Source organism: Opisthocomus hoazin, chromosome 5, assembly GCF_030867145.1.
Source record: "Opisthocomus hoazin isolate bOpiHoa1 chromosome 5, bOpiHoa1.hap1, whole genome shotgun sequence".
Classification (NCBI taxonomy): domain Eukaryota; kingdom Metazoa; phylum Chordata; class Aves; order Opisthocomiformes; family Opisthocomidae; genus Opisthocomus; species Opisthocomus hoazin.
Window position 1 is genome coordinate 46,595,467 of NC_134418.1, and position 15,640 is coordinate 46,611,106.

Sequence of the window (15,640 nt, forward strand, 5' to 3'; positions counted from 1 at the left end):
CTTGTAGTACAGCCCACATGTAAGTATGATGCTAGTTCTTTAAAACATAATATGGAACAAATTATGTATGGACAATATTTTCTCCACACACTTGACAATCTGGCAGTGAATATTGTAATGAGTTACATAGTGGTACATTTACAATGACAAGAATCTACTTGCGTGCAGCATGAGAGTTTGGCTCTGAAGTATTTCCTTATGAACTAGTGAGTTATGCTTTGACTGCTTCATTCTGGGACATGGTAATTGCAACCATCTATGACAGGGTTGGGTTAGATTTTCATTATTCAGTACTGGTGGCTGAAGCACAATAATAAAAAATCTTCTAACAATGCAAGTTACTATTACAACAGTGCAAGGTCAACACCTAAGTTTAACCTTTCACCCTCTGTGCCTCTATAGTAGCAGTTGCTTCTCTAGTAGCAGTTACTTTCCAGATTCACTCAGTACTATGGATATGCTTGAGGTTTGAAGATTCAGTGTTACAATGGCTGTGTCTAAAACAGGAAATAATTACAATTGTTACATACTTGCTAAGTTACTGTTTAAATATTCTGATTATGTTATGTCTTCTCTTTAGCTCCTTGCTCAGAAGTGGCCTTTTGGAGGTTCTGAATTTGGACAGTTTCTCTGCAAATTCCTTCCCTTTATACAGAAGGCATCGGTGGGAATCACAGTCCTTAATCTCTGTGCCCTTAGTGTGGACAGGTACAGTATGTTTTACTCTTTTGACAGACACTGTTCTTGCCCTTGCAGTTTTCCTAAAATGGGAGCAATCAGTATGGTCTTAGCTGGCAGACTACACTATAGATGTAACTTAAATTCTGGTTTTTGATATCCTGGGTATAAGAAAGCACCACATCTGTGGCTCAAAGTATAACATGAAGCCATTGGACTAATTAACTTTACAGGTTTTTTAAAGGTATTTAAAAGCTCTAGTAAAGCATTATTTCTATATTTCCTTTACCAGACAAAAATTTATTTGGATTTGACTCAGTATTCAGACTTCTTTCTTTCATATGACCTCATGTTTGTTTTGTATTTGAACGGGATCATCATCTTTAGTCTTAAAAATATTTTTTTAACTCACTGCCTATGGACCTTAATTACAGTGTTTACTTTTGATAACTTTTATAACTAATATATTTTTATTGAAAAACAAGTTGGAAACTGGCTTTGATAGTTTGACATTGGTAGTTTGAAAATTAATGCCTCTGCTGGAAGTGCTCAGGAAGATACATAAACTTCTTGATAGAACAACAGCTAAGATGCTTTTGAACATTATTCTTTTATGCTTTTTTTCTGCATACATATAAGGCAATAGCAGATGAAGACTTCACTTCCATAGGAGCTATTGTTATTGTGGTCTTGAGTTTACTTGATCATGTTCTAGGCCAAAATATCAGTAATGCTGATACAGAAAACACTGCTAAATAAAATACATTATGTGTATAAGTACAGCGATGCAAAGGTAACAGAAACTTTAAAAATAATCTTGGTTTGGTTTTTACATAAAAAGTTGATGTACAAGATTTGCAATGGATGGGTAACTTAGTAGTATCCATACCTGAAATACAGTTCCTTATTGCATTAGTACCTCATTAGCTGAGGCCAGAAACAAAAAAATGTAACCCAGGCAAGTGTTCTATTTCCATTTTTGAGTCTGAGAACTATGAAAAACAATTCTATTTCTCAAGCAATATCTGGCCAGCACTCCCATGGAGTGCTCTGAGGAAGAAATCTTAGATCAAGCACATACAAAACAGAGTTTGTTAGGTGGGTTCTGACCAATGCAGTTTTACTACATTTAGTCCTACTGTTACATACACTTTCTTAAATTGGAAGTAATTCAGCTGAAGCTACCTCTTTATATATGCACATATATATTTTTACAAGCACTGATTTGCTAATTCTGACAACAAGCAAATGCTGTTTCCATTTGAGTATAAAGTCTTGTAAGGGATCAGACTCTGACTATTTAATTTCCTCCCCTAGTTTACCTGCTTTGTCAAGGACATATTCTTTATCATCTAGTGCTACTCTAGCAAAGGGTTGCAGAGAATGTGTGTTAGAAAACAGATGTATACAGCCAGATTCTGACATTGGCTAACATGAAGTGCATCTAGGTCACATCACCATGAAATCAGAAACTGAGTTCACCTTCAACAAGGTAGGTCGGGCACTGGAAGTGGCATAGTCACACTAATACAATATTTGACACTGGCTAATGTTTGCTTTTTAACGTGGAAAATGAGCAAATACGGAATTGTGTGCTGTCACAGCTGGACTGTTTCTGGTCTACAGGCGAGATTTTTTTCTTTAAAAAGCTCCTGAAAACATTCTCATTTACAGTTATTTTGGGTGTCTATAGATGGAATTGCATTCTCGAGGTAGAAAAAGAGTCAATTGGTATAACGAATTCAGAGCTCCATAGCTTCGACAATTGTTGACTCTCTGTCCCTCTTGCAGACTACAGCCTTAATTTAGAACAAGATTTTTTTTTTCCTACAAGGACTGTTCTCTGTGCTAACTACATCCTATTGTGAAACTCCACTCATTACTACTGCCTCTGGCACAAAGTGACTTGCACTGACAGCGTATTAAGGTTTAACTGTGCATGCCCAAGGGGAACAATGCCCACTCACACGTGGAGAGGGTTTTAAGAGGCTGACAGAAAACACCAAACCAGCCATTCACCCTTCAGAGGAAGCTCACTTTTATTTCAGATGCCTCTTGGGCATTTTTAAACGCCAGGTCATGATGGTGACGACAGTCTGACACTTTTTCTAAAGAGTGCCTGATTGTGACTAAGAGGAAGGATATTTCCCTTCCTGAGCTTCTAGTCTTGCTTATGTCTTTGGGCAAAATGATTTTGATGAAGAAATGGTTTTAAGAAGAGTGAAGATATGGATCTCATTTAATATGTATACACCCTCTTCTTGCTTCCTCTGCATACCAAATTGCATAGAACAGTAATCTCAGGATAAGTACTTATATTGGGCCCAACTTCCAGCAAGTGAATTAGAGAGGACAAGATTTTACCACTAAAACAAAGCTCTAAGAGCTTTATTGTATTAAAAGCTTTGCAATCAACACACTGCTGGCTATCTTTAAAATGAAGAACATCTGTGATCTCTCACAACAAAGAGGAATAGATCAATATCAGCAAGAGTAGTGTCATTTAGGAACTGTTCTGACACTAATCTTGACAGTGATTGTTTTTTACGTCCTTGATCAAGCTTCTTGTATTTTCTGTATTGCTTTTCCCTCCTATAAAGGGCTGATGATACTTGCAGAACAGAAATATGTTATACTAGTGGGCCGTTGGAACAACCAATTTTCTAATGCAGCCAAAAGGAACAGAGAAACAAAAGCACCTACTCTGTAAGACAGCAGGCACAGGGGACTGATAGTCCCCAGACAAGCTACAGCCCATGATTTAATTTTCATATACTCCCTGATTTCATAAGGCCCACAACACATTTTCTTTTAAAATTCTGACTAGATACCACTATGGTAAAATTCATCCATATTGTTCCAAAAACTATTCTGGGCCACAGCAGAAAACACAACCATGCTGCATTAATGAGACCAATACTGGAAGGCTAACTAGACTTCTAGAATTATTCTTTACCAAAGAATGATGACATCATGGAGAGAGTGTAGAAAAGCATCAGAAATGATTCAGTGGCCTTACAGATCTCAGGTTGTTCCTTACAAAAAACAATACTTAAGAAGCCACTTAAATATAATCTTCAAGTACTGAAATACAGATGATGTATCAGATATCGATGGGGTATTTAGCTTAGCAAAGAAAGATATAATAAGAACCTACAGAACAAGGTTTCAGCCAGACAAATTCCAAATGAATATAAAGTACACATTTTTAACGATGAGGGTGATTAACTACAAGAATAAGCTACCGGGAAAAGGTGAAGATGTCCTGCTCTTAATGTTCTCAGATCAAGACAGGATGTTCTTCTGAAAGAAATGCTTTAACCAAGTTCTAAGGCAAATAGAGAATATGCTGCATAGAACCAGTATTTTTAACATTGACTAGTGTAAACAGAAGAGAACAAATACATTTTCATTTCACAAAGAGTATTTTCACAGTATTTTCACAGTATTTCATTCCATAGAAGCTGACCGCTTCAGACAGCACTGCTGTTACAGCTGAGGTAGCTAAAGGAGATAGCTGTTTTGCATCTACCAGAATGGCTTGTGTGCCTAGAAACTTTTTTTCTTCTGTTGTGTCAGCTGAAAGATACAGTCTGTCCTCACACAAACCTTGCCTACTTTAGTTAGAAATGATCAGTGTAGCCCACACAGCAGAATTCTATGCAATCCTGTGCCTAAGCAGAACAGTTGCAGCCAGCTCTCTGCTACCCACCCCATGATGTGCTGTGCTGTGTCCTAGGTGCCTTGATAGCTGGCTGAGCCCCTGGAACAGGCAGAAAAAACAGCCAATACACGTCTAAGATGTCAGCTTTAGGATTTTACTTAATACATAAAATTGAACCAACATCTTTGAATTTAAGGAATAAACTGAAGGTTAGAAACTAATGCCTGTCTCTTTCAGGTATAGAGCAGTTGCCTCCTGGAGCCGTGTTCAGGGAATTGGAATCCCTATGATCACTGCTATTGAAATTTTCTCCATTTGGCTTCTGTCCTTCGTACTGGCTATTCCAGAAGCAATTGGTTTTGCTGTGGTACCTTTCAGATACAAGGATGAAAACTATGTTACCTGCATGCTCAATCCTACAAATAATTTTATGTTGGTAAGTAGTGTTCTTACTTCTCTTTTTGGAATCCACAATATACAGGTTAGACAATTACAATACTGGATTATAACATACTTTATTTATCCATTGAAGTGCAAAATGTATTCTAACGTATATTGGTGCAAAAATGATCCTTCATTTACAGTGAGCTGTCTCTTCTTTCAGCCAGAGATACTAAATGGGACTTTACAACATTTTCATTTCTTCACTACTGGGCTTCTTATTACAGAAATTTGCAATTTGGGCCTGCTTAAAGTACAATCACAAGATGTATCAGGGTAGCCAGAGCCTTGGAAGGTATTGTGTTTCTAGGTATAACACCTTGGAGCTTGTAATTGTCAAAACCCACGTTTTACCATGATTAGTCATCATTTTGCATGCAGTAGCCAGCTCTTTTGGCAGATAAAGGGTGGGGCCATGCTCTGACATAACTTTTCCTATTCTATATGCACTTACAAAGTCAAGCAGAGGATAATCCCTTCATTTACAAGAAATCATGGCTACAAATCTGACAGAGTCACATCTCCAACCTAGGTAACTTGGGCACTGTTAGTTGTCATGTAGATACAGCAACTCAAGAGCAAGAGAATCGCCTGAGACACACCAGGCTCCTTTGGCACATTTCATAGCCCTCATCTTCTGTGCTACTGCAGCTTAACAGTTTCCAATAACCCCATTAGCTTGTTTAAAGCAAGTCAGGTGAGTAGTCACTACAGAATTAATAGATCGTTACTGCACAGGAGTATAGTGATTTTCCGCCTGGCCTTACACTGAGAAAATGGAAAAGTGGTATCTTAATTTTTCCTTTGTGAACTCAAAGAAGGGCCACCATTCACCCAGTAATAAAAAAAAAAGAGTAATATTCTGTTATGTCTCCAAGAAGGCAGATGGTGCAAAGTCTTAAGTCTTGAGGGAAACTCCACATTTTTTTCCAGACTAGAATTTTTCATGACAGAATGCAAGTTTCTCTGTTTTGAAGGTCTGGCACTTCTCCTTTTATTGGATCAGAACATGGCTTGGGTTGGAATTGGGAAGGATAAACCAAAATGGAGCTAGGACATTTAGAAAACAAAAACTGTGGATGATTAGTGTTTTTCAGAGGAACATCCCCAACTTTGGTAGGGTTGTTACACAGACTGCAAGGATGGCAGAAAGAGCAAGAGACAATTGCAAGAGAAGACAGAAGGAATTCCCTAATTAAATAATTAATGCAAGTGAAGATGGAGTGGAATTGCCGACGACTTACTATATTTTTGTTTCTACCCTCTACATATTAGATGACTGTAGATACTGTAGTTATAAGGATATGATTTATGAAGTGCGTACTGCAGCAGATTTCCCTTTTGTAAGGGCTGTATTTCTCCACAAATGTGCCTGGACAATCTTCACTTCCTCTCTAAGAAAAAGAATAGTTTTCTATTCTCTCTTCTCAAAAACACTACAGTTGAGGTCTTCCATAGGCATGCTAAATTTAATGATTCTTGTTCTGTTCTTAGTGTGGTAAGCACAATAGCTTGGTTTGTTTTATCAGCAGGAACTAATATCTTTTACTTGCTCAGCTAATTCAAAAGCTCCAAATTTTGATTCTCAAGGAAACAAACCAGCATTTACGTCCAAGCTGAGAGTAAATGTTGGACGTGTCAGTCAAAACAGAGTGTTGTGTTTCAATGCGTTGCAAGCAAGTACAAAAATGAGATACCATTTTAACCCTAACTACATTATTTACTACCACAAACACCACAATAAACAATTACTAAACTTAGGGAAGGATTTATGATTAACTTTTGTTTTTAATAGGAGCTTTATTCATGTTTAAAGCTATCCTTGAAAGACTTAAAAGTTTCATGTTAGACTATGATTCCCAAGAGGCTGAGTGCACTAGGAAACTAGTCTAAAATGCACATTTCCTGTAGAAAACCAGTTCCATGTGGGCTTTCAAGACAAACAAAAGAACGTCTACTTCTCTTAAATCAACACAGTTTTGTGCTTTGATGTAAGCTTTGTGAAACTCAGATTCCACAATTAATCATTTACAGACATTTTCATGTAGGTTTTATAACCTCACAAAGCCAGGTTCTCATACAGAATTGACGCACTGGTCAGGGTTGTGACACAGAACTCTGCGTGCGTTTTCTTGACTGACAGGCAATGCTCACAAAAGCCAGCAGACTGATATGACAGAAAGTTTTCCTTGTAAACATAGCATGGAGTCACACAGTACACATTTTGCTGTGCTGCCCAACCAATATGATTCCAGTCTGACTTGGAGGAATTTGCCACGGAAAAGATAATGGTCTCCATGTATTTGTAATCCTTTTCTCTGCAGAAGGAGTGGTAATTAGATTTTGCCGCAGTACAAACTCTTCAAATATGAGGCATATTGTTTTCTGGTTTTCTGCTGGCAGAAGCTCTGTTCCCAGTGGGGGAAATTCTGCCCCCAATGAGACTGCAACTATGCAGCAGACTGTAGCCCCTCCTCAAGCAGGGAGGAGGCTAATGAGGAGGAGGAAACAAGCTAATCAACAAAATTCAGACTGTCCTTCGAGGTGGGGTTGTGGCCTAGATGCCAGCAGCATACTCTAAATTAGCCACCTCTGTAAGCAGCTTGGGACAGAGGGAGGAAAATCAAACACATTCCCTTTTTCTTAGTACATCAACTTTCTAGTGTAACTAAAGCAGATTTAAAAATGAACATTATCACATACTAGTCTATTAAATGCATCCACTTTTTTCATCTTTCAAAGTCTAGTACCATTCAGTTTTAAATGTAAACAACATGTTGAAAGTTTGAGTTTTTCAAACAGGATTCATATAATCCTCAGTTACTAGCATTTTGACATTTGGTGTGGGAACTGTGATGTTACAAGAGCACATCCGCTAGGAATAAACAAGCTAGGGGAAAGATTATGAGAAAGACGGTTCCCTTTTACACACATCCATCTCACTGACAAATAACATAGAGACAGGAAGTAATCAAAATGTCATATTTCAGTGCACACTTCTGGCTGAGCATAAAAGTTAAAAACCAACATACAATATTTTCTCAAGTCTAAAAATATAATCGTCTACAGAAAAGAGTAATTTTAAATGTTTTGTCAAATGTAGTATTTCCCATAATACATAAATGACTTGAACCACATAAAACTGAACCACATCTAACACTTAAAATTACATAGCAAAGTACTGCTACTCTATTATCTCCCTCAGTATCCTGTCACAAAAGGCAAATGGTATGAATGGCAGGCAAAGGGTTAAAATTAACTGTACCACTAGAAGCCACCCATCCTAAACTTCACATATATCAGACAAACACCTATGAAGTGGCTCCTGTCTGCCCAGCAAGATAAGCAAACCAACTGCAAATCTGTTCACTGATAACAAAAGGTGATTAAACTTACAAGACATTTTGAATTTTCCTTTTCTGGAATCAGGACAGAAGCCGTAGAGGTAAATGGCATTTCCTGAGACAGTCTTTCAGTAACATTTGTTATCTCAGACTGACACTGTCTACATTTTGGCATGTCTTTTTCACGAAACTGGATTCCAATTTTCATGAATGAGTGTAAAATGTTCAGAAAACACAACCAAAAAAATTAATTCCAACCCAAGACAGATTGCAACAAAGGTACAGGCAGGCTATCTGTAAGGTAAAATAAATGTTTACACTGCCACAATTCCCATTTGATGTTGGTCCAAAACAGATCAACAATAAGGAAGTTTACATAATTTGTGTTGTTTACCAATAGACAGAAACCAGCGTACCAACTGTCATGCTTTCCAGGACCTTTCTGTGGTACTTTCCATTGAATCATAAGAAAATATCTTCTCTTTTCTTTACCTTATCTACAGTTTTACAAAGATGCAAAGGATTGGTGGCTGTTTGGTTTCTATTTCTGCATGCCACTGGCGTGTACTGCCATATTTTATACGCTAATGACTTGTGAAATGTTAAACAGAAGAAACAGCAACTTGAGAATCGCTCTCAGCGAACACCTTAAGCAGGTAACGTCAGGAACACCTAGTGTTTGAAAATACTGTTCTTCTCTCTTTGGGTTAGCTTAGAAGTGTTTCAAAGTATACTTGAATACAGTAAATTACAGAAACAGAAAGTGAGGATGCAGGTTATTTATGATGTTAAGGTATTCATTTAAACCCGGAACACAAGATTAAACCATAGTATAAGGAGGTATTGAAGACAGCACGCTCAGGAAACTAGCCAGTTTTTCTTTTCTTAGGTATGTATGACAGTTGTGCTTTCCTGCTCTTTAACCTCAGATTACTACTGGCTAAATGCTTTGAAATTTTTGCCAAAAAAATGTTTCTTTTTATTCATAAAGATATGGCTCCATGCATCCTCCCTACTTTTGGCACACTTTGATATACAACTTTAGTTTCATATAAAAAACAGTTGTAGATTAACCTGGTGTAGGACAGCATGGATTTTTTTTCCAGAGTTACTGCACTGTTGCAATGCCACTACTGTAGCTGCTCTGAAAAGAGCAACAGGAGAATATTACAAACAAATGATCACAGAGTAAAGTCACTCACGGAACCGTCAGATCTCACTTTGTTGTTTTTGCAGCACTGTCTGATGTTTAATCCCTAACTGAAATTTTAAAAACAATCTGTAGCTTTTCCCCTGCGTTAAATGTCAGCCCCTCAGATTCCACTCTTTCTTTCAAATTCCACATTCACAGATGTGAAGCCCTAAAGCAGTCCCTTCTGCATCAGTGAGCTCTCTCAGAGGTTCCTCCTCTTCTGGTTCATTCCAGACCAGGGCAGACAGGAAGATCCTCCCCTTGTGGAGATCCTCCAGTTTTTCCCCTCATCCGGCCCCAGGGCTTGCAACACAGTCTGTCCTAGAGCCACACACCAGCTACTCCACCCATTAGAACTAGAATGGTATGTACTGGATGGGGGAATCCACCCTCCAGCTTTCCCATCCTGATGTGCAGTGCCCAGCAGGCTACTCAGACGGGCTGTTGGAGGATGACTTTATGCCACAATTTACAGATGCATGTCTTTTTAATTATCACCTTTTGCCCTTCTTTCTTCCTTCTTTCCCTATAACCTTGTCCAGTTAATGTCTAGTCACCATCCTTTTTGTATTTTGATAAAAACTGCTATTATAAGAAAGTAGAAACAATAATAGACATATTCAAAGCCTGACAAGACTTACTGTAATCGCACATTTGACTTTAAGTTTTTTAATGACAGAGCCTTGCAATGCTTGTTATTGTTACATAACAGTGGCAGTTTCAGAAGTGGTATTCTTGCCTCTTCATATGCTTCTGTTTATCAAATCCATGCCTACCAAGCACCACTGGTATGCATTGTCAAAAATCTACTAATATTGGCAAATGTCTAGAGCCATATAAAATATCCATTAAATTGAAATTATGTCCCGACTAAGTATTATGAGATTAAGCTAATACATACATTTCTAAAATTGTGTTTGTAGAGGAACTATTTACTTAAGAACATCAAGATCACATAGCAAGGATCACACAGCAAAATTAATAAACTGTGCAGTATCCCTTTATGTAACATGATGCATATTAAATATAATATAATACATCAGGGAGAATTTGACATCCTGACTAGGTATGTGGTTGAATGGAACTTTTATTGCCAATTGATTTAGGTGCCTTGGGTTTACAGATTTCCCCACATCAAGGATTAGGTACAAGTGCTTTATCAAGCAGGTGTGTTCCCAGTTTCCCTCATACATGGAAAAGTATTCTTGCAGTTTCTCAAGAAAAAGGTTTATCTGAGGGACTGCCAAAAAACTAATCCAGTGTAGAGGAATAAGAAGGGCTGGAAAGTAACCAGGTTCAGGAAAGCTCACCAGTGGATTTTCCTTGGCTAACATCTACATTGTCCTGGCAATGACCTGCGTGCTCCAGCTGCTCCCGTCTCAGTGACGAGCAGGTTCTGTTGAGGATGGCCAGAATCAAGAACACGACAAGCCCCGTAGAAAACAGTTCAGAGACATCAGATAGCCTGGAAGCTGCAGGTTGGGAATCCTTGCATGCTTTATCTAGATTACTTACTTTGCTGCCAACATCACTGCACTACAATCACCTACCAATATGAATTAGGCATTGAGTTGTAGTTATCTTTACTTCTTTTTCCAGCGTCGAGAAGTTGCAAAGACAGTTTTCTGTTTAGTCGTGATTTTTGCTCTTTGCTGGTTCCCTCTCCATTTGAGCCGAATTTTGAAGAAAATGGTATACAATGAAAGAGACTCCAGCAGATGTGAACTGCTCAGGTACTTCATTTTCTATGTTAATCAACTGCTTATACTGAAAAAATATAATGCCGCACACTTCGAGTTTATGTGAGAAATGTCATTGTGCACGCAAGTGTGGTGCTAGAAGAGCACTTTATTTTGTGACTTTTCAGCTGCATCCATTTTCAGGGGTTTCAGTTTTAATGGGGTAGCATAATTTCAATAAATGTTGTCTCTCACCATTGCAAACACTTTCCTCCACCTTTTGTGAACTTCTGTGAGACAGGTTATTAAAGACCTGGGATGGTATAAGATTAGATTGAGGGAGTTTGGTAAAAGAGAATTAGTTTCTGTGACAGAAGAGATTGTAACCACCAAGAGCATGGATGCTTCTACAGTATATGAACAATTTAAATGTTTTGCTTTCTCTTTTGTTACCTAGTTTTTTGCTGCCGTTGGATTATATCAGTATCAACCTAGCAACCATGAACTCTTGTATAAACCCAATAGCTCTGTATTTTGTGAGCAAGAAGTTTAAAAACTGTTTCCAGGTAAGATCTTCTTGATAAGATTTTATGCCCAGTTAATGAACTGTATTAAACCACTTAGTTATTACCTATTTTTAGTAGTTGGGGGAAGAGGCATGCAAAGGAATGAAAGATTAGAAATTGTGAGCTAGCAGCTCACATAGCACACATACCAAACTGAAAGTGGAACTATCCACTTTAGCTGAAATGCTAAACTAGCAACTATGCTTGACATAGTCCTCATATGTAAACATGTAAACTGAGATAGACATGCTCTTCTAAGTACTATTTATCTGCATGTGACATGTACATGAAATAGAATTTGGTTTATAACATATTTCCCACTCTAGATGAAGACAAAAACCACATACATAGGACACCAAGCTGCCTGCAGTTAAACAATCCCATTAACATCTAAAATTTTCAGGACTGAATACCAAAGCAGGCACCTGAGTTGACTTTGGCAATTAAATGTGCATTACGGCTTTTACCTGCATTTTTCCAGTTCCGACACATGAAAACATATTTTAAGGCTAAAATAATTTCCTTGTGACACTGTGCCTCTGCAAGTCCCTGTTCACCTAATAAAGGCAATACAGAAATACAGAAAATGAGGACAAATAGTGGTAAAGAAAATAATGAAATGAAAAAGAAAGACTGAAATAGCTTTATCTGGAAAGAAAAACAAAAGACAACAGGACTGTACCGCTAAACTTTAAGTCTGCGAATAGGCAACTCAAGCTACTGAAAAAATGTAATAATCAGAGTAAGGAATACCTGTTTGTCTGTAGCCTGCTCAGACTTACAAACTATTTTAAGGGACTATTTTCACATGATAAATAAGAAGTCAGCTTTGCTTTTTACAGTCCCCTACTTCGTTTGGGAACTGTGGAGAGGATAATATGCCTGAACTCGTCCTCAGGTGAAAGGGAGAAGTAACAGTGGGTACTACCAGGCTGCTCCTATCATTAGTTCATTCTGTCCATTTGTCCTTCCAAATACAATTACGATCCAACAACTCTAATTAAAGAATTTTTGGGTATTATTTAATCCTTCCCAGCTTCTCCTTATAGCTTACCCTTTCCCGTCTAGTATCAATGTCATTAATTCAGGCAATCCTTCCATTTTGTATTTGAGTTTCTCACCCTACCTCTGTTGCTATTTTACATACCCACCCATAGACAGATAAGTACATATATCTTAAGTCTGGCTTTACCTCTCTGCAACACTCCCTTCTCATTGAGTTCACAGAAATCATGGATCTACTGCTGTTATTGCCATTGCTCTCCTGAGGCCCTAACTCTTTCCCCTCAAGTAGAGATTCCATCTACATAGAATAGGCACTAGTTTTTGTGAAGGGAGAAGATAGCTGAAGAATCCTTTCTGCTCCTTTCAGAAGAGACAACTGAACATACCAGCCTGTGAAGAACCTGGGAGTGTGATCCTGAATGACCTTCTACTCTTTAACTGTGAAAAATGATACACCTTACTGTCCCTTTTCCTGAACAATTTTGTCTTCTTCTGATCTTTGAGAAGAGACCTAAGGCACAGGCTGGGGAACTTTTTTCTTTTCTCTTACGTGCTAGTCAGCGCTCTGATACCTAAGTTCGAAATGCAGTGAAAAAGAGGGGGTAAAAAAAACCACGGCCCAGCTCTTACAATATGTATTGAGTTGTATCAGTTCTCAATCTGTTTACCTCAATCAAACAAATTTCCCTTTTGATACTGCAAAAGTTTTTCTTAAAGAAGAGGCACAGGCCAGGCCTAATTTGCTGCGTTTGTGATGTTTAATCAAAAGAATTGTTTGCCTCCTAGGATAAAAAATTTGCCTGAGTGCAGCTACCACTTCCTTCAGCTAGAATTGTCTGTTCAGTTCTGAATAAAAAATATGGCAGGCAATCTGCACAGAGTTGATAGATTTGTGTTAACCCTTTTTTTTTCTTTAATTTCCAGTCATGTCTTTGCTGTTGCTGCTCCCAGTCTAAGAGTCTAGTGACTTCAGTGCCCATGAACGGAACAAGCATTCAGTGGAAAAATCAAGAACTAAACAATCACAATACAGATCGAAGCAGCCATAAAGACAGCATAAACTAAAAATTAAGGACTCTGATAACACTTCAGAATCAAACAGGAAAAAAAGGTCACAACAAATCTATTTTAAGAGCAAGCCCAGTGACTGTTCCATAATCAATTCAGACATGCACCCTTGTACCTAATTCTAGACGTGACTGAGTAGATTGCCTGACTATAACTGTGATGTTCTGTGAACTGAGATCCACTGGATGGTAATTCTGTCTCTGAACATGGTATCGTTGTGATTATGACACCAAAAAACTGACTTGAACTACACAGGTGTTTTGCGCTTCTGAACCAAGCAAGAACTGTCCAGTGTCTGTGACTGGTACAATACAATCTTTTTACCTGCTTGTCACCTAGAATTAATCACTGTGGAATTTTTCAGAAGATATCAAAATGGAATCTGTCTGTGACTGTATTTTCTCTCTGCCAGTTTGTCTTTTAACTTTTATTTGTGTGGTGGATATATTCCATGCACCAGTATGTTTTGCATGTTGTTGCTATTGTTTTTCAGGTTTATGTTGGAAAATGTTTTGGTCCACACCAGTATTTTATTTACTTATGTTACAATGAGTCAGGACATTAGCTGGGCAGTTCACATTTGTGGCACTTCAGTACTCAAAAATAGGAAGAGACCATTTAAAGTAGCATCAACATTTGGCACTTATGCACAGATTAATACCAAAAAAAAAGGGTGTTAATAATACAGTATGATACTGTGTTATTTATTCTAATGCTTTGTACAAAATAAACATAATAAACATAATCTATATCACCAAAAAGAATGAAAGATGCCCAAAGAGGGTCACCTTACAATGTGTTTTTAATTAACCTGCCATGTTAATTCTTAAACTATACAAACCTATTAATCTATTTAGACTATAGCTGCATTAAATCTAAGTCAAAATGAGAGTCAATGGAACACAGTGAAAGATTATTAAAGCTGTCCAAAAAGTTTTGAGAATATGGTTATTATCATACCAAATATGCACAACACTACTTACACATTGTGAACAAGAGGTTATAGTGAATGCAGAACTGTGGAAGTCTATAACCGCTGGATGTGTACAAGGACATTTTGTGCCTTATGCTTACAGAGTTCTTTGCCTTACTCTCACAACGTTCAAAAATTTTAACGGAGTTTGATAGTTTATTAGAATTGTTAACCATACAAATGCTAGGAATACTATATAGAAACTCTTGCTTGCATACCTGTAAACTGGTGATTTACTTATTATTTCCATCTATTATGGTTACATGGCAAGAGATTCCTTTTTTTGGCTATAAAAATTTTTAATAGGTAGCCTTTCATTAAATAATGGAATTAAATAGTGTGGTGTCATATATAATATGCCTCATATACAAATCTTCTAGGAAATTTATAGCATCTGTTGTGCCAGGCTAAGAAGCAGTAATTAAAATTCCACAAATTTTTAAACATCCGTTACATTTCAAGTGAAAGAGATAATCCTGCATATTTTTATTTATGAGGTCAAAATGCTAGTGCCTACAGTAACTTCTGCTACACAAGTTTCCCAAATGTTTAAAATCACATAAATCTTCTAAAGAGTATTAAAAAAAATGTTCTTTAAATTGGTTTATGTATTTTTGTGTGCTTTTGTCTCTGTGACATATATATATATGTATAAATGCATACAAAATCACATTCATATGTTGTAAACCTAAATACAGCCTTCTGACATTGCTCTGTAGTAGTGCCTAAGAGCATGGTATTGAAGGAGACTCAGCTGAATTTTATTCAAAACCGTTCATCCTCAAACTGTATCAAAAATCACAGTAAATGAATAACTATGCTTTCCTTTGTGAAGTTGAATTACTGAGTCTCTTTACATCCTGACACCTTTAGTGCTCCTTTGACAGAATGTATTGAGCAGATGATAAAGGTAAACAGAAAACAGACAAGAGGAATGGATTTAAGTTGTAAATTGCCCCTTTATTTCAAGGCAGGAAAAAGCCTTGTGTGCATTCCCCTTTTCTGTTATTCATCTGATGGTTAGATGAAC

At 37.4% G+C, this 15,640-nt stretch overlaps 1 protein-coding gene across 2 annotated transcripts in view; it reads left to right on the forward strand.

Annotated features, from left to right (window-relative positions):
• Positions 1 to 15,435, forward strand: part of EDNRA (endothelin receptor type A) — a 31,805-nt gene extending 16,370 nt beyond the window's left edge. For both annotated transcript variants that reach the window (XM_075421094.1, XM_075421095.1), the window contains exons 3-8: positions 581 to 708; positions 4,580 to 4,778; positions 8,631 to 8,783; positions 10,919 to 11,052; positions 11,456 to 11,564; positions 13,494 to 15,435. In XM_075421094.1, coding sequence (XP_075277209.1) covers positions 581 to 708; positions 4,580 to 4,778; positions 8,631 to 8,783; positions 10,919 to 11,052; positions 11,456 to 11,564; positions 13,494 to 13,634 — 864 coding nt within the window. In that variant the 3' untranslated portion in view covers positions 13,635 to 15,435. The remainder of the gene's footprint in view (positions 1 to 580; positions 709 to 4,579; positions 4,779 to 8,630; positions 8,784 to 10,918; positions 11,053 to 11,455; positions 11,565 to 13,493) is intronic.
• Positions 15,436 to 15,640: the final 205 nt, after the last annotated feature.